The 19,290-nt window shown below is 46.0% G+C and overlaps 1 protein-coding gene across 5 annotated transcripts in view; it reads left to right on the top strand.

Annotated features, from left to right (window-relative positions):
• Window positions 1-19,290, top strand: part of ITPR1 (inositol 1,4,5-trisphosphate receptor type 1) — a 328,507-nt gene that overhangs the window by 291,631 nt on the left and 17,586 nt on the right. For all 5 annotated transcript variants that reach the window (XM_047850329.1, XM_047850325.1, XM_047850327.1 and 2 more), the window contains 5 exons: window positions 3,478-3,673; window positions 5,269-5,361; window positions 6,559-6,698; window positions 7,261-7,426; window positions 10,327-10,487. In XM_047850329.1, the coding sequence (XP_047706285.1) occupies window positions 3,478-3,673; window positions 5,269-5,361; window positions 6,559-6,698; window positions 7,261-7,426; window positions 10,327-10,487 (756 nt within the window). The remainder of the gene's footprint in view (window positions 1-3,477; window positions 3,674-5,268; window positions 5,362-6,558; window positions 6,699-7,260; window positions 7,427-10,326; window positions 10,488-19,290) is intronic.

Here is a 19,290-nt window from a genome sequence, read left to right on the forward strand (position 1 = left end):
TGAGGTTTTAGGCAAAGAGGTCTCTGGATGTACTTGTGATGGCCATTATGGGGCCTATTTTGGACACTGTGTATCAGAAATCTTGAGAGCCCTGTGTATAGTTCTGAGCCTGTTGGTCTCCTGCAGCGATGTCCCTGGATGAACATCTGGTATTTGAGTCAGGAAGACCCAAGTCATCCTGGGCAGGGAGGCCAAGTTCACGTACAGGTCTCTCGTCCCAACTGAGGGATCTCTCCCAAGAGACAGGCGATTCTACACTTTATGTCTTGTTGGCTTCATTTCCTTCTCCATACGTTCAAGTCCTCTCCTTTTGGTCATTTGCAATGCCATCTAGTGCTACGTGCGGGGATGTCGTGGTAAGCCAAACCGATATCCTATCTTCCCTCACAGGCCTTACAGTCCAGAAAGTCATCGTTATAGCCATTTACTGAACATGTGCTGTGTGCTGTTTTCATATAGTCTCTCACAGCGACTGCGGAGGTAGATGGTATCTCCAAATTACAGATGGTGAAACCGAGGGTTGGCAAGGTTAAGTGACTTACCAAAGTCACCCAGGAAGTGCCACAGGCCAGATAGCAACTTAGCTCTGTTGATTGCCCAGTCACTTCTGAAGCACAGCCCTGAACTGCCTTTCACTGGAGCTCGTGAAGAAGTCCCTGCTACATGCATCTGTTATCTCCCAGTGCAGTCTGTATTCGTGCTGTCACATCTCTGATCTGTCACAGAGTAACCCTAAGCCTCAGGACACCTGAGCTCAGTTCCCTTGTAGAAAACATACTAGCATCAAACTCGATTGTGGCTAGATGCCTCTCATGTGCTTCTGGGCCTTGACTTGTCTGTGACCTCAGGTGACTTGTTACTTTTGGTGTCAAAAGTGGTATTTAACATGTTTATTGAGAATCACAGACAGAATACTGAAACCATTCAAGTTATTCCACAAGTAAGGCGAGTTGATGACAGAGAGGAACTGGAAAGAGACCTTCAGCAGGGAAAACCCACATGTCCCAGGGCTGTGAAAGCACCACACCAGCAGGCCAGAAAGGCACAGTGGGAGGGTGGGACCCCCAGACTGGCTGAACCTTGTCTCGAGCCTGCATCCAGGCAAATCCGTAGAAAATATTAACACCCTGAGATGAAACTGTGTGAAGTTTGTAGATGGACAGGTAACAGAAGAAGAAATCCATATGGTCAGTAAACCTGAAAGATTGTTCATCCTCAATGCTAAACAAATACCTGCTAGTTAAAACAGCAATGAGATCCTGAGCTATACCTCTGATGTATGGAAAGGTTCAGAGGCATGAGCATGCTCGGGTCTCATGTGGATGTGCAGCAGCAGGCACCGGCCTCTGACAGCATGGACTATGCAGTACAGCCTTTTGGGAACGCAATGGGGCGACATAGTCGGTTACAACATTTGGCCCAAAAATTTCCTTTCTGGAAGTTCTCCAAAAAGAAATAATTGGACAAGTATGTATAGAGGCAAGTACAGAATGTGCATCACAGCATTATTTTTAATGACATGCAATTTAAAACATCTTGACTGTTTTTTTTAAAAAAAGGTAAATACTTCGGTTAAGTAAACTGTGGTTTTTCCATATACTGACATTCTAGGTGATTATTTTTGACGTGAAAATGTTTGTGATTGCTTGGTGAAAGAGCCTGACTGTATGCCACTATTACGGTATATTATATTTATTACATTTTTTCTAATAAAGGCAGAAGGAGAGAACTTGAGTCGATGTCTATAGATGGTGGAGTTATTGGTGATTTTTGGTTTTCTGTGTGCTTTTCTCTGTTTTCAAAGTTTTCTTCATTAAACGGGTAATTCACTAATTAGAAGACAGTTTTTCCTGTATAAAGTAACGCATATCCATTGTTTCAAAGCCAGAAGTTATAGGTGAGTGAGGGAAAAAAAAAAATCACTTGTCGTTTCAAGAACTTGGTGGCTATATAATCTTAGAGTTCTTACCGCCCCCCCAAAACAAGTGTCATTTGTTGATTGTCTGAAGTTGCTCTCACTTGCTGCTTCATAGCGGCTTGTTGGAAAATATTTAACCAACGTTAATAGCAACATTAGCCTTTTGTACTCTTCAATTGATGAAACACCTCTTCCTTGCTTCCTTCCTTCCTTTTGACTATGCTCCTTTACCCAGTGTCCTTCACGCAGGTCTCAGGACACAGATTGGTGTTATGGAGGCAGAAGGGCTAATTGACCAGAAAATGAACTCAGATGTAAAGCTATAAATTGGAAGGGACTCAGAGATCAGCTATTTCATTCCGCTGATTTTACAGATGAGGAAACTGAGGTCCAGAGAGGTTACAGAGCTCCGCCAACATCTTGCTGCAAATTAAAAGCAGAGTGAGGATTGAAACCCTTGTCCCCTGGCTCACTTGGCTGTGCAGTCATTCCCAAAAGCCAAGTGGAGGCAAAACCTTCAGAAAATGCAGTCGATGTCAGCACAGAGGCCAGATTAAAACTAGCCCCTAGGTCCAAGAATTAGCCCACAGAGTTCTCCTCCATGTCTCTTTATTCTTTCTCCAGCCAAATATCTGAAAAAACAACCCATCAGTCCCCCCATACCTAGAAGTACCTACAGGCCAACTTCTTGCACAGAGGAAGTCTCTTTGCAGAGGGCAAGCCTAGACTGAACCCACAGTGCACTTCAGGGGATCTCTGCCTCACCCTGCCACTAGAGAAATGGGAAAGGTTTAGACTTCCTCTTGTATTACCACCACCAGTGATCCTGCCATGAGCTTTGGGACCTTGGCCTAGTCCCTTCATCAGGAAATTATAATTACCATTTACCGTGAGGCACTCGGCACGTAAGGCTAGCCATACGGGATGTACCATACACAGTATATACATCACGTAGCTCTTGTTCACTACAACTCTCTGTCCTCCCGTCTGCACATGAGGAAACAGAGGCTCAGAGGGAAGGAGAAAGAACCTAGTCTGCTGTTGTGATGTCCTGTGGTTGAACTAAGATTTGCACCTCTTAACTCCACAGTGCCCACTGCCTGTACTGCCCGGTTGGGTGTGGCCTTCTCCTTGAGGCTCTCAGCTCTGGGAGGACAAGGACCAGGGCTTGCCCACTCCCGCTTCCAGAGTGGCTGGCCCTTAGCAGAAGCTCAGTAACTACTCCATGAATGCACACTCATCACTTTCCTCTCCCTTGCTTGCTGAAACTCACTGGTACCACCCTGTATTTGTTCCCTCTACAAGCACCTCTAAACTGTCTGAGTAACTCTTGAAATTCCAACTGGTTCCCTCCTTCTTTCCTATGCTTATTTCCCTTATCTCAGTTTTCATTAAGACAGGCAAGTGTTAAGTGTTAAGAAAACAGTAGAATGCTTCTGAGTTGTTAAAAGGGTAAATTCTCTATAAATCAAGTTGTCATTATGAGATATGTAATTACATACATACATCTAATATAGAGGTTTCTTAAAACCATCACATTGTCTTCTTTGTTTTTAAAGCTTTTTGATTTGGTATACAGAGAAGAGACTCTGCTTAATGTCATTAAAAGTGTCACTCGCAATGGCCGGTCCATCATCTTGACAGCAGTTCTGGCTTTGATCCTGGTTTACCTGTTCTCAATAGTGGGCTATCTTTTCTTCAAAGATGATTTTATCTTGGAAGTAGATAGGTTGCCCAATGAAACAGCTCTTCCAGGTGAGTTTGAGTCTTCTCATCTTTTTTTTTTAATTTTTTTTTTTTTCAACGTTTATTTATTTTTGGGACAGAGAGACAGAGCATGAATGGGGGAGGGGCAGAGAGAGAGGGAGACACAGAATCGGAAACAGGCTCCAGGCTCTGAGCCATCAGCCCAGAGCCTGACGCGGGGCTCGAACTCACGGACCGCGAGATCGTGACCTGGCTGAAGTCGGACGCTTAACCGACTGCGCCACCCAGGCGCCCCCAGTCTTCTCATCTTTTTTTTAATGTTAAAAAAATATTTCTTAATTGTAAGTGAATGAATTGTAAGAGAGTGATGACTTTAGCAGTGTAGGTATCTCCCCAGCACTGAGAGCATGAATTCTGAATAGAGGGCTTAGTCGTCGCTTTATTCAAAGGGTGGTAGGATATATCGAATGCTGAGTGGGAGTGTCCAGAGCCTACACTTACTTTATTGCCTAAAGTCATATTTTAAACTAATAGGATTTATTCAAAAACAGTTTGACCATATATGTTGAAAGATAGGAGGGTGCATCCCTCTGGCTTGGTAAATCTACTTCTAGGAATTGATCCTTAAAGGAAAAGCCTTCTGCCTGTGCATGCAGAAATGATGTGTATGAAGGATGCTGACTCCATTGGGAAACTGGAAGCAGTCTAAACATCAAGTGTTTTATTAGACTGCAGTCCTCTGGGGTGGCGTGCCCTACAGTTAGGACACACCTTTATAATCCTTCAACGAAAAGCACCCACAAATATATGGGAAACTGCAGAATAATAACTATAATAGGATCCACGTATATATTTTTAAAAATTAAAAGCTCACATACGTCCTTTAAAATATGGAAGAATATACACCCCCCCCCTCCCCCAGCAGTGGCTGTCTCTGGGGCTTGTTTACTATATACAAGTTTGACAATGTGTATTATTTTTATATAGAGCAAGAACAGTTTTGAGAATGAAATAAAATGATTATATACTTGAGTGAGTGATACCCAAGTCTTCCTTTGTGTCAATCACAATATTTTAACACCGTTAAGTGAAATGTTAACTGGTTTTTTATCAGGTAACCAGAGGCCCTGAGTCCAAGGAACAAAGTAGAATTATTATCACTGGCTGCGCCAGGCAGCCTTTTCCTAAATGCTGCATTCTTGACATGTAATTCCAGCTTCCAAGTTGACACTGACTGAAATTTCCTGCCAACCATCTTAGGGTTCTGAACTAAACTGGCCTGGACCTTGGATTTCCGCTCATGCCTGCTGATGCTTTCCGTGCAGACTTGGTGTAAATCTTGCTGGAGTCTGTACACTCAGTAGTATTTGTCGAAGAGTTTCAGCTGTGTGTCTTTAAAGTTGGAGAGGTGCTATTTAAGTGTGATATTTCTAGTAAGCCTACAGGAATTGACATTTCTGGCTTCTTTCCCATCCAGATCACCAAATGAAAGTGTAAATTGCATCTCTGCCTTGAATTTATATGCAGGAATGTAGGGTGTTATTTATGTAAAGAATTGTTTAATCAGCCGTGAATTGGGGACTTCAAACATTTTAACCATATGCTGCCAGATTGTTCATCATAAAATTTCCTCTCTCTCCCAGAAGCCGGAGAGAGTTTGGCAAGCGAGTTCCTGTATTCTGACGTGTGTAGGGTGGAGACTGGGGAGAACTGTTCCTCTCCTGCACCCAAAGAAGGTAGGAACGTGTAGCCTTAAGCCCCGTGTTAATGACAGGCCCCTCTTGAAGCTTAGATGGCGCACATGACATTGGAAGCAGATGGAAGCAGATTTACTCTTGAGAAGTAAGGCCAATAGCAAAGAGGAAAGACTGGGAGAGAGGAGGGAGATGAAAGGGAAGAAGGTCTAATACCTGCTTGATTGATTCAGCCACTATTTCCTGGGTGCCCTCTAGTTGCCAGGGACTGTGCTATACTCTAAGATACGCCAGTGTAGTGGGGTAGGCAGCCAGGCAGGCACCTTGCTGATGACTGGAGAGTATGCTAATGCTAGGAACAAGGACAGAATACAGAAGAGAGGCACCCAGCCTAATACTGGAGTAAGAGAATCCCCAAGGAGGTGATAGCTAAACTAAAATGGTAAAATCTTGGACAGAGGAGGAGAAGTGAGTGTTCCAGTTAAAGGGAATAAGGTGTCCAAAGACTTTGAGGTAGAATATACCATGTTGAGGGATACAATGATCATGAGGAAGAGTAGTAGTAAGAAATGAAGCCAGATGGGTCATCAGTAGGCCAGATCATGAAGGATCTTACATGTTAGGCTAAGAAGGTTAAACTACATCCAAAGGATGAATGGAAGTTGTTGAAAGCCAGGAGTGATCTGTGTTTTTAGCAAGACCATTATCACTGCAACTGGAGAAAAGAACAAGATAGGCAGCATGGTTCTTTTTGCAAAAATGATGAAGAATGAATGGACAGCGTCCAATATAAAGTGATTTATCTAGAGGACCTGCTGTAAAACGTTGCTGGGTTTAGCCAATGAGGAGCTTGGGTCCTATGGGATTACCCTCAGCTGAGAGACAAGATGCTCCTGACTCAGAGTATTAAGCAACTTATCTAAGGTCAAACACCTGTTCTGAGCTGGGACTGGAGTTTAAAATCTGAGAAGGATAGGGAATATTATAGATTTAATATAGGGAAGGGCACTTGTGACTTGGCTTGAGAAACTAGCAGGGTTGGTGATGAAAACAGAATTGCCCCCAGGTAACCTCAGATATTTGAAAGAAAGTATTTGATACCTGATTCCTTAGTTTTACTCTTTCTTGTTCCCATGTGTCTGTCAGCTGGCAAGATGGCATTCAGGAAAGACAGTGTCAAAATCATGGTACGTCTTTTCCCACATGCTGTAAATCTGTTGTTTCTTACCACATTCATAGAGCTGGTCCTCACAGAAGAGACGGAGCAAGACAAGGAGCACACGTGTGAGACACTTCTGATGTGCATTGTCACGGTGCTGAGTCACGGGCTGAGGAGCGGGGGCGGAGTAGGAGACGTGCTCAGGAAACCATCCAAAGAGGTAGCTGGATCCTGACGGGAAGGCAGAGGTGGGGGGAGGTGGCTGGATCCCGAAGGGAAGGCAGAGCTGGGTGGGGGTGGGGAGCAGCACGCAGAAAGCTTGCATGGAAACCGAAGACAGAGGCAGAGCTGGAGTAGTGATGAGGAGACGTGCAAGACTGGCCAGTTGAGGCTTCTCTCCCCTCCATCCATGGCCTTAGTATCAGGGTGCAGGGAAACCCTCTTTGTGGAAAGCCCCGCCCACTCCACGTACTGAAATGCTCGTGCAGGGCTGGGTCTGGCCTGCCTGAGCACATCTCCCAGACACCTTAGATCCCAGGAAGCTGTTCTTGTGCACATGCCACACAACACTTGCAGAACCGACAGTCTGGGCAAAGGGCTTGAAAAGGGACACAGTTGTGACTTTTCAAGTTTGATGCCCAATTTAACTTGTGACAGAGCAGACCAATAGGGTGAGGGTGAGCCCTGAATGTCGGGCGCGTCGAGTCCTCCTCCTTCTGCCCTGAGCTCTGTGGGCCAGAGGACGGTGGGTCACTTTGCTGATGGCGACGCCTCTTTTCCAGGAGCCCCTCTTTGCTGCCAGAGTAATCTATGACCTCTTGTTCTTCTTCATGGTCATCATCATCGTCCTTAATCTGATTTTCGGGGTCATCATTGACACCTTTGCTGACCTGAGGAGTGAAAAGCAGAAGAAAGAGGAGATCTTAAAGACCACGTGCTTTATCTGTGGTGAGTGTGGCAGCCAGCCTCAGCAGGGAAGCACGGGCTTTCTGTGGGAGAGGCGCTGCCCTCCTGCTCTAGCATCTCTGGCCTTGGCGCCGGGTGGACTTCGGTTCTGCCTCTGCCGGGCAGTGTTTGGAGTGCCCGTCAATTCCCTGTAAGGGTTGCCTGTGCCAGTTTGTTTTAAGGAACGAAGTGTGGGGTGGCGGGGATGTGATCGCACAGGATCGGAAATGAACATGGCTTATGGTCTTGTGTTTGTTGGGCTGCTGAGCATCTCCTGGTCCCGTCCTAAGTAACCAGAATGGAGATCTTCGTCTGGTTCCAGCCTGTGGATGTCTTCACTGCAAATGGTATCAGGCATTAAGTGAAAGAATATTCCTCTTAGAGTGTATGGTGAAGGTGTCAGGAGTCACACCTGGGTTCTGATTAAGTTACTGCAACTTAGTAGTCATGTAATCATGGTATAGTCCCTTCAGGTCTCTGAACTTGAACTGCTCATCTGTGAAATGGATGCAATAATATGTACTTCTTTGCATTATTGTGGGGCTATGAGAGTCAGTTTATGTAACACAGCTAGCACAGAACCTGCACATTGTAGGTGCTCGATGATGAGCAGTAAACTGCAACAGAAGAGAGGTACAGGGGATACCCAAGAAACCATTGTCACTATAACTGCAGAAAAGTATATGTAAATGTAAACTAATCATGTAGGGATCTGGGAGCTGAGTAGTCATTTCAGGATTATTCATAATATAGTTACTGAATATATAAATTTCCTATTGGTACAGATGCTCACAAAATGAGCATTTCCCATTTCAAAACTTAAATCTTTGCTTTTTGCCCCCTGAAAACCACTTAAAGCCTTTTGTTTTGAAATAATTCCACAGTTACAGAAAAGTGATTAGAGCAGTACAAAGAATATCTATACACTCGTTAACCAGACTCCCCAAATAGTAATAATTTACCTAATCTGCTTTACTCATAGTTTTTCCGAAAAGTCAGAGATTGGCTTGCATGATGTATCTTTATCCCTAAATATTTCAATATATATTTCCTAAATAGTAAGCTGTATATATACACACAGACACACGCACACACACACACGCAGCATAGTTATCAAAATTAGGAAATTAACAAAGATACCATGTTATCACTCAATCTCCAGACCCTATTCAGATTTCACTCTTTATCCCAGAAATGTCCTGTACAGCAAATGAAAGCCCAGGTCACGTCATTGCATTCACTTGTCATGGCTCATTAGCCTCCATTGACATTTTTTAAGAGTTTAGTCACTTATTGTGTAGAATGTCCCTTGGTTTTGGTTTCTCTGATGTTTCCTCACAATAGAAGTGGGGTATGCATTTTTTTATAGGAACATCAAAGAAATCTGTTTTTTTTTCTCCTCAGTGCATCATTTCAGGAGGCATGAGATGCCCACTCATAACCAGTGACATGAACTCTGATCACTAGGTTAAGGTGATAATTGCCAGGTTTTTCCACTAAGTTAGGTTTTTATCTCTTTGTAATTAAGAAACATTTTATGGGGAGATACTTTGAGATCATGTAAATACCCCACTATCCCTCAAATTAAACATTAATCCAGTAGCTTTAATGTCCACTAATGATTTCTGCCCGAGTCTTTTATTAGGATGGCTCTCCAATGACGATTTTCTCATTTTACTATTTTTGCCTTTGTTAACTGGCTTTTTCTCTTAAATAAAAACTCTCTCTTCTCATTATGTATGTATACTATATATGTGTAAGTACTTTTGGATTTGTAACAACATGGATTCCTATATTTTTATTTATTCCAATGGATTATAATCCTTCAATATCATTATTTGCTTTAATAATCAGATTTCCCCAGATTTGTCCAGCGAGAGGCCCTTGTGGTTTCTGTTTTACCATGGCACCATAATTTTTTATGTACTTTCCTTACATTTTTAGTTCCATGAGCTGTTCATTTCAAGCTTAACTTGTACTTCCCTGACCCAGCCCTGGTATCACCCATTTCTCCAAAAAGTCCTGGTTCTTTTTAGCAGAGAATGGTATTTGGAAGCTAACATCTAGAAGATCTGGGATCTAGGTGTGCTCATTCCTGTTGGAGTGCCACTGCCAGACCCCAGAAGGGTTATTAGGGTGCAGATGAGGAGTACACATGTAAATGCATACACCTGGGTGTTTGTATACACATACATATGTATCGACACACTTCTGTATCTATTTTATATACATATGAAAAAGGATGAGTTCATACCCATAGCTCTAATTCCAATTCAACGTTACGGTGTTTATCTTTCTCCCTTTCCATATTTGTGCTCTCTTCTTTGACAGTGAGAAATCTGGCTCCCATGATATACCACATAGTTCTTTGATCAATCCAAGAATATACAGAAACTAGTCTCACAATTGCTCACCCAGACCTCTGCAAAACAAACTTACCAGCTAGAGTTCAAAATGTGCTTAAAGTTCTTTTTGTCCTCATTCTGTCTCTTCAAAAACCTTTTAACATGTGTACATTTTGGCATCTCCCTGGGAGAAGGGACCTCACATTCATCAGTTGCCTGCTATGCATGAGCAGGTCACACCTGTGCTCATTTAAGCCTGAGCACTCCTAGAACGCAGACGGCAGTCCCCTGTTCCCTGATGGAGCAACTGAGGCACGTGGAGACTAAACAGTGACCGGTAAGGGGCAGAGGTGGGACTCAGACCGAAGTCCATCTCTCTCACATCCTGTGTCTTTCCTGCTGTGATGTAAAAGGGAATGCATGTAGAAGGCCAACAGAATCCAACTCTTCACCAAGATGGGAGCTGGAACCACAGCCTCCTCTCTGGACAGTTCTCTCACAGATTTTTCTAGACCATGGCTGCTCACTTGGGGCCGGGGGCTTTCTGTCTCTCCTTAGGCTTGGAAAGAGACAAGTTTGACAACAAGACTGTCACCTTTGAAGAGCACATCAAGGAAGAACACAACATGTGGCACTATCTGTGCTTCATCGTGCTGGTGAAAGTGAAGGACTCTACAGAGTACACCGGGCCCGAGAGTTATGTGGCAGAAATGATCAAGGTGAGCAGGAAGCTCCTGGAGGCAGCTCGCGCTGGGGCCAGACGGCAGGTCTGTCCTCGCAGCTCACGGCCTGGTGCTGGGAGCCAGCGGGCAGGTCACACGGCAGGAAAATAACATCTCACGCTTAATGGGCTCTTATCATAGTTCGGGTATTAAACTCTAGAACTTTGTGCGTCCTCTCAAGTGAACTTCAGAAGCACCGGGCAGGTGGTATCATCTACACTTTAAAGGAGGAAACAGTGAGGCTCTAAGAGGTTCATGCACAGCCACCTAACTGGGACTGGAGTTTTCACCTAGATCTAACTCTGTAGCCTGATTTCCCATCTCTGTGTACTCAGCCTCTTCTCTCCATTATGCCTGCTTTTCTGTTTTCTCCTTAAATAAGACCTGTCCCTAAGAGATAGCTTTTAAAAATGATCAGTCGTTGTAATTCAGCTTGGTTTGTTTGGCCTCGGCCTACCCTTTCTGGGAGATGCTTCGCTAATCATCATAAAGGGATCATATGACAGAGGAACTGGAATCCCAAATTAATCTTGTTGCTGTTGGGGAGCGTGACCGCCATGTCCTGGGAGGAGGGGGAGCTGCTGCAGTTTCCAGAGCACTCTTCTCAGTCAGGGCTTTGTGGAGGCACGAAACGTGTGCCATAAGAGTCCCAGGCCAGCTGTCCTTTCATACGTGTGGTTTCTGAACTTCGTTAAAACGTTCAGGGGCCTCGGTAAAGTGAGGAGGCATGATCTGTGAAGTCTGGGGAGCCTTTGTGATTTGCACTAGCTCACTTGGGGGAGAGGGAGCCGTTAGCTCGTAAGAAAGACTACACAGTTCGTTGACTCTCCTTCCAGTTGCCAAGGACTTAAGCACTCAGCCCGATAATGAGTTATCCTAAATGAACCCTTCTGTGTTTTTTATGCAGATGTGATTTTAAAGCTTTTTATCTAAAGAAATCTCAGGTGATGTGTGTTCGTATAAATATCATTGTATGCAGCAGATGCAGCCAGGTTCGTTCTTTTCTTGCTGGCAGGTCAGCAGTCACATGGTAATAGTCTTGAAAACCCCCATTTGACACCAGCTCAAAGGACTCTGGGTTCTGGAAGGCTTTCTGGGGATACTGTGCCGTCTGTACCTTTGAGGTCCTTAAAGTCTAATGTCATGCTTCTGAAACTCAGTGTACATACAAATCATCTGAGACAGGCTTAGAGTTTTGATTGTGATTCAGCAGGCACTGTCAGGACTTGAGGTGGGGCAGCTCCAGCAAGCTACCAGGGGGTGCCCACGCTGCTGGTTGGCGGGTCATGCTTGGAGTAGTGAGAACCTAACTGAAGAGACAAAACAGATGCTGATTTGAGAAATGATCCTCTAAACTGGTGATGTGGGTGCTAAGGACAGGTATTCCTAATACTCTGTAAGCATTTAGCATTTTCTGGCTTGTAAAGCTCTTTCACATATTTTACTGTGTTTGTAATTAAAATTACCTTAAGTGGGGAACCAATCCGAGAGAACTTGGAGGTTCTCTCCAAGAGAAATCGAAGAGGCTTGACAGAGGAGATGACTTTTAAGGGGTTTTGAAAGAGAGAGAGTCACCAATTAGCAGAGGTGGGGGAGGGGGAAAAAAAAAAAAAACCATAGAGAATGAGAGAAAGATGCGAGTTCCAGAATGCGGTCAATAGATGTTCTCTCTTACAGATGAAAGCCACGCTCAGGGTTAGGTAGCTTGCCCAGAAGGAGGGAACCAGGGATCGGGGACGGGACCACAGCCACGCTAGACAGTAGACGAGGAGGGAGCTGGCAGCACTGGGCTGGCCTGGGACAGGACTGGTTTTTAAAAATTTTTTTTTTTCAACGTTTATTTATTTTTGGGACAGAGAGAGACAGAGCATGAACGGGGGAGGGGCAGAGAGAGAGGGAGACACAGAATCAGAAACAGGCTCCAGGCTCTGAGCCATCAGCCCAGAGCCCAACGCGGGGCTCGAACTCACGGACCGCGAGATCGTGACCTGGCTGAAGTCGGACGCTTAACCGACTGCGCCACCCAGGCGCCCCGGGACTGGTTTTTAAGGTTAGGAATTCTGATGGTTGCCAGTGCAGATTTCCCATTAGGTCTCCAGGGTCAGGGCACATCAACTGAAAAAGTTCTCAGTGCCTTTCTTTTCCTGCAGTTGTTGATGTTGCCAAACAAAGACATTCTGTCAGCATGATGCTGACAGAGACTGGTCTGCATACACACACATAAGTCGCTTCATTTGCATTAAGTCCTATAACGCAGAGAGGAGAGTACCTCTAGTTTTTACCCTTTTCCTCATTCTTTTTCTCCCTCACTTTGTGTGCTTCTCTCAGAAGTGTTTGTGTCCTATCTTTAAATCTTTAGGGGCCAGTTTTAAAGTTTTCTGTTAATCCCCTTACTTGACAGTCAGAGAAGATTCTGGTGCACTTTTAGGTTTCTGTCTCAATCACGTAAAGGGGCCTTGTGAGCTGTCACCTGGTGAGGATTAAGTGCCGGAAGTCACCACCCAGCCTGCTCAGAGCCCACTGCTTGGCCATGCTTTGAAAAAATCCAGCATTCAGTGTGCTTTCCTCATCCACATCATTCTTAAATTGTACAAGAACTTCTTGTCAAAAGACCTAAAAATATGTAGCATCAAAAGATTGTTAACTCTGAAATGTCAGAGTTGCTGAGGAACCAGACGTTTTGTGCCCTTAGCGAGGGCTCAGGAAAGTGTTAGATCCACTGGCTGAAAGGCAGTGCCTTTTGCCGACACCATTTTCAGTGGTGCCTAGTGTTAAGGTTGCACGCATCCCTGCTAGGGACTCCCCGGAGAACAATGGCCACAGGAGGTTGGGTCCTGGGGGTGTTCAGCTGGAAGTCCGTGGGAACTCAGAGCTGCGAGGGGCATGCCTACGTGGTGGACCCATTCAGTCATACCCTGCAGGGCAGCCACAGCCAGGAGAGGAGGTCCTCTGAACATTCCCCCTGAGGAGGCAGGCATCCTGCCCTCCACCCAGGGAGGAAAAGCCAGGTGATCTCTCTGAGAAGGCACCTCTATTACTCCGGGATCAAGGAGAGAGAAGGGCAGCTAACCATGTCAGAGACGGAAGAAAGAGTCAGCTGGCCACTCACCTACTCTTTCACTTACCTCATGTCCCAAAAGATCTCAGTGAGACAGGCTCTTCTGGGACTTGGGTTTCTCAGGAAAACCACCTCTAGCCCACTGGCTGGAGGCCGGGGGTCTTTAGCTCTCCCTCAGCTCATGAATTAAGATCCCAGAGACTCATTAAGAACTGTGAAGTACCAGCTGCCTATAGACACCCCAGAAGCCTGGAGCAGAAGAGGCCCCAGGTGGTCAGTGCGGAGGGGGAGGAGCTTCACAGCTGCCCTGAAAACAGCTCCCTGCTGACAGGGGTGTCAGGGAGGGCGAATAGGTTTTCATCTCAAAAAACAAGGAGACACTGTGTTTCTTGCCATCTCAGGAGGGAAAGAAGGAGCGTGTGAAGATCACGGTAGAGGACTCAGCACCCACATGTTCACCCACAAATTAACTCTCGTCTGAACAGAAGAGAAGATTGTATATTCTCTTCTCTCTCCTTGCCCTCTCTCCTTTCAGTAGAGATGAGGCTATCCCTGGCAGAGCCAAGGCCAGGCTGACGCCGCCCATGAAGTCCTTCCTCCCTAAGCATTGGATTTGGAGGCAGAGAATCCAAGATGTGAGTTTTGACTCTGCTCCTTCCTAGCCATGTCACTCCAGGAAGTCAGGGGACTTCCCTGACCTGAGTTACTGTCTGTAAGTGGGGTTAATACCACCTCACAGGTCCACTGGGTGGTGGGAATGAGATGAATGTGGGGAACCCGGGGGTGGATGACAGAAGGGCCAGATGGACGGACAGAGCAGTCAGCAGGGAAACAGAGTGCAGTGCTGACAAAGAGCTGACGCAAGCATCGCGTCCTACACTTCCACAACTGTGTAAGATGTCTTGGCTGTTGGCACACTGTTGCTTAGAAAAGTCAGAATGGGCATCCTGACTCCAAGAAGTTCCTCCCATGGAAAATTCCGGCTTCTTCATGGCTCTTAAATTTAACATCTTAAGTGCTGTTAAATGTTGAGGTAGGACAAAGTTGACAGTAGCATTCGTTCTCCATCGAACTGGCCTCCATACTTGTGACTAAACACACAATCTGTGTGTCTAGAGGTGTCCTCCACTCACATTCACAGCCCAGGACCAGGGGTTCAGGTAACTTGGGGAGTGGCCCCTGAGTTCTGTATGTTGGGTTCTGTCACGACTGGACTTGGCTCCCTGGTGGATTCGTCCCTCGACTCCACACACGTGATGGGAGGTGGGCTGTAACCAGCGCCTCAGAGGGGAAGCGAGGCCTCCCCTGTGACTCTGTATGGATCGCCCAGTATCGCTCCTTCTGGAGATGCAGTCTCAGATTCGTTGACTCAGGCCCCAGACAGAGCTGTACTTTCAGAGAAATGTGACTACGGAATGACCTCACTCAACCCTGGCAGTTCAAAGCAAGAGAAAAAACCCTGAGTTTCCTTCCTCTCCCCATAGGAACTTGATTTTTGTGCTACCATGTGGAGTTTTAGTGATAGCCTTTTATGATAAGCAGTTTTATTAGCCCTGAACTGCATTTAAATTTTCACAGTAATTTATGTCACACACTTTTTAAATTTTTTTTTTTTTAAGGTTTAGTTATTTTTGAGAGAGCACTAGCCAGGGAAGGGCAGAGAAAGAGGGAGACACAGTCTCCAAAGCAGGCTCCAGGCTCTGAGCTGTCAGCACAGAGTCCGATGTAGGGCTCAAGCTCATGAACCTATGGGATCATGACCTCAGCCAAAGTCAGACGCTTAACCCACCGAGCCACTCAGGCGCTTCTGTAGCACACGCTCTTTTTCAGTAATTCAACATTCTTTGATTTGTATCCACTGCTGACTGAAATGAGAATTTGTTAGTCCATAGATAATGACACAATCAGATATATTTAACCTGGATAAGTGGTAAATTAGTTGTATCTTTGCCTGAAGGAATTTAAATACTGCACATTGGGCATGTCGTACATAAAAGATCACATATATGATTCCCAGCAAAGATGCAGCAGCCCAATTTTCTGTGACAGTCAACCTCAGGAGAAAAGCCAGTGCTTACTTTGTTAAGCAGAATAAGTTATTCCTGAAAGTTAGAAACTCCAGGAATATTAAGAAGGAAGATTGGTAAAGACCAAACTATAACTTAAACTATACAAGTACAGATTTTATTAATGAAATCTAGATTTCCCCTCTGTACTTGGAATTCTACCTTCAAAAATAAGTTCTACTTTCAGAGTTGTGTTTTTGAGTGAATTGCAGGGTGATAAGAGAGAATGCTGTGGGTCTGATTTCAACATCTCCTGCTACCTGGAGCTGCTCCTGACCCTTCTCTTCTCCCATATGGCATGTTAACTGACCACCGGGCCAGCTGGGGAGAACCTTCTCCTACCACAGCCTGAGTGTCCTGAGAAAGGCTGCTTCCAGAGGAGTGGACTCTGCTGTGCTCTGCCGTAACAAGGCAGACTGGATAATAACTCTGATAACAGGCCATGTTTAATCATTACGTACTGAAATAAATGCTTTGCACTCATGATCCCAATTACTCCCCATAACAGCATTGTAGATAGCACCATTACCATTTTACAGATGGGAAACTGGGGCCCAGAAAGGTTGAGCAGCTTCTGCAGGGTCACCCTGCTAGGAAGGGCTGGTGCTGACAGAACCCACCCTGGGGCTGTCCTGACCTGTGCATATACAGTGTGGTTTTCCTCTGCGTTAACACGCAGCCCTCAGTGTCAAGAACCTGCAGCTGTTGGTCAGGCTGAATCTGGTTTTCCTGCCTTGGACTGGCTCATCCCCCAAAGGCCTCCTTCCATCCGGGTGGTGCTGAATTAGCCACCTTCAAAAGAGGCAAGGCCCAGCAAAGGCCCCACTGGGGGTAGGGAGAAGGGTGAGGAAGACTGACCCCCTGGGTGGTGCTGAGTGGCTAACGCATAAATCAACGAGATAGAAGCTCTGTGCAGTAGATGAGTGTTAATTCCCTGAGCTGCCGCCAGCACAGCTAGTTAGGGAACCCCCTTGAGTCGAATACTACAGGGGTTATAGGAATGATGGGAGTTCAGGAAAGGCAGAGCCAACTCTTGCGAAGGGTGTATCTGAAATTACGTGTTAATTCTAACTCGGTAAAATCTGATGAACCTCCTTACCCTCACCTGAGCCTGGAACAGGGAATGCTCGTTCCTTTCGTGGCCATTATTTGAGGGGGGAGAGGTGTCTAAGGTAAGGGGAAGGAAAATTCACCAGAACCATAGACAGACGGGCTTCCACACCCGAGTGACTCATCTGAATGGTTAGAACTCCCTGATAATTAGAGTGTCTGATCCATCATCCTTTAAGCCTGGTGCTGACTTTTTCTCATAGTGAGAACAGACCACGCTCTCCCTCCCTCCCTCCCTCCCTCCCTCCCTCTTCCTCTCTCTCTGTCTTCCTCCCTCCCTTCCCCACGCATGCTCTCACACACTATTCCACTAGAGATTTCTCAATTTGTTCCAGCTTGTATTAATTCACTTGACCTCTTCAGAAACTAGTTGTATGGGGATATAAAAGCAAAGAAACAATCTTCTAAATCAAAAGTAGTGTCATGGCAGCTGGTGAAATGCTGTTAGAAAATAGTGCCTTCTTTCACATAAGAGGAGAGAGTCCAGGAGCCTCCATTCCTAGAAAATGCTTTGCTGAAAGCCCTTTTCAATTTGCATCAAAAAACTATGTAGGAGGTGGCTCAGTCAGTTAAGCATCCGACCCTTGATTTAGTCTCAGGTCATATGTCATGATTCATGAGATCAAGATCCGTGTGGAACAACATGCTGACCGCACAGAGCCTGCTTGGGATTCTTTCTCTCCCTCTGCCCCTTCCCCACTCGTTCCCACGATCACATGCTCTGTCTGTTCTTCTCTCTCAAAATAAAGAAATAAACTCTTAAAAAAACATGTAAGAGGGAGATGTTTTTGCTAGAAAATACCTCCAAATTTTCCAAGCAAAGAAATTCTCTTAGCAAATAAAGCACTACTAAACATCAATGAGGAAATACTGTAAGAAGATTCAAAGCCATAGGGCATCTGGCCTTAGCAGATCATGTTGATCTGTATTAGCTAAGAAGACACAGGAAGCAAGCACGTCAGAAAGCAGTGTGTTAACAAGGGCAAAAGATCAGAATAGGAACTGAATTACCTACATGTCACCGACTTCTTTTAAGAGGGGAAATGACCCAAGTCTTGCACCTTTCTTGACCCAAGAGAGAGCCTTGGTGCTAGAAAATCTGCAGGCGGGCACTTGGCGAAGTGAGGGCAGCAGCTTTCTGCCCGAGGAGCTCCGTGAAGGGACGGAAGGAAATAACTCGGGACAGAAATGGAAACCAGGAATTACTTGCGTTTCATAATCAGATAAGAGCGAGTCCGTCTGCAAGGAGGGAATGCTGGTAGTGGTCTTGTGAGCAGAAAAGTGAACGTAAACGTCAACCCGAAGGGTCTCAGCTCAAGGCAATGAGAAATGGGGAGTCCCTAGTAGCCAGGACTGAGAGTACAGTGCCAGAAGAGGTCAGCAGGCTGTGCACCCACCTCCCCACAACCACCTGCCTCATCGCGTGCCAGGCGGGCATGTCCTGGCTGGTGATTGAGTGACATGGAAACCCTGTGCTTTCGTGCAGATGTGCAGTAGTGGATTCCGACTTTTTTTTTTTTAACGTTTATTTATTTTTGAGACAGAGAGAGACAGAGCAGGAACGGGGGAGGGTCAGAGAGAGAGGGAGACACAGAATCGGAAACAGGCTCCAGGCTCTGAGTGGTTAGCACAGAGCCTGATGCGGGGCTCGAACTCACGGACCGCGAGATCATGACCTGAGCCGAAGTTGGACACTTAACCGACTGAGACACCCAGGCGCCCCGGATTCCGACTTTTATTCTGGGATTCCGGTGAGGTTGCTAAGAGGAAGAGAGTGCCTTCATCAGTTCCAGGGACAGACATTTCAGCGCTGGTAGTGCTGCATCGTCAGCTTCCCTGTCTAACCTGGGGGGCCACAAGCCTTGATTAAATGTCCCTCAGGCTCCGAAAGCCCTTCGCCGTGGGTGTGGATACAGCCCGTGTTGTGCTCCAGTACAATTCCCAGAATGCTTTCTGAAGTTAGCTGACACCATGGCAGAGCGCGAGAATATTAGAGCAAGGGAGAAGTGGAGAGGGATTTGGCACTTGCCCTTCGGTGGCTGGAAACAGCGTGTCAGCAGCACCGGACTCACCTCCCAACCAGCCAGACATGCTCGCGCCCCACCCTCTGCACTTGAGCTTGGGTTTCTGTCCGTGGCGGCTGCACAGAGCAGTTGCTGAGCTATGATTCCCCGCCCAGGCTTATCACAGGCTCTGCCCTCTAGTCTAGAGGCTAACAAGTCACCCCTTGCCCTGCTGTGCACTTCACAAGTGCGTGCTTCTTCTTACGAAGCACTTGGCATTGGGACCCTTGGTCTGCACTGACCTCCCAGCTCTCTCTGAATTTTCCACACTCTGACCTTCATAGAGGGTGTGCAAGGCACCATTGGTAAGAATGAGTGGAACAGAGCCATAATCGGAAAGGATTATCTATGCTCACTTAGAGCCTGTGCAGAATCTGAGAGAGGTACGTAGCAACTGTTGGATCATTCAGCTGAGGACTGCCTCCACCACTGGTGACAATCTCCCCATTGTGAGCTAGTCCAGGGATGTATGTAGGAATTGATGTGTCTGTACACGCTTGTAT

This window comes from Prionailurus viverrinus, chromosome A2 (assembly GCF_022837055.1).
Source record: "Prionailurus viverrinus isolate Anna chromosome A2, UM_Priviv_1.0, whole genome shotgun sequence".
NCBI lineage: Eukaryota > Metazoa > Chordata > Mammalia > Carnivora > Felidae > Prionailurus > Prionailurus viverrinus.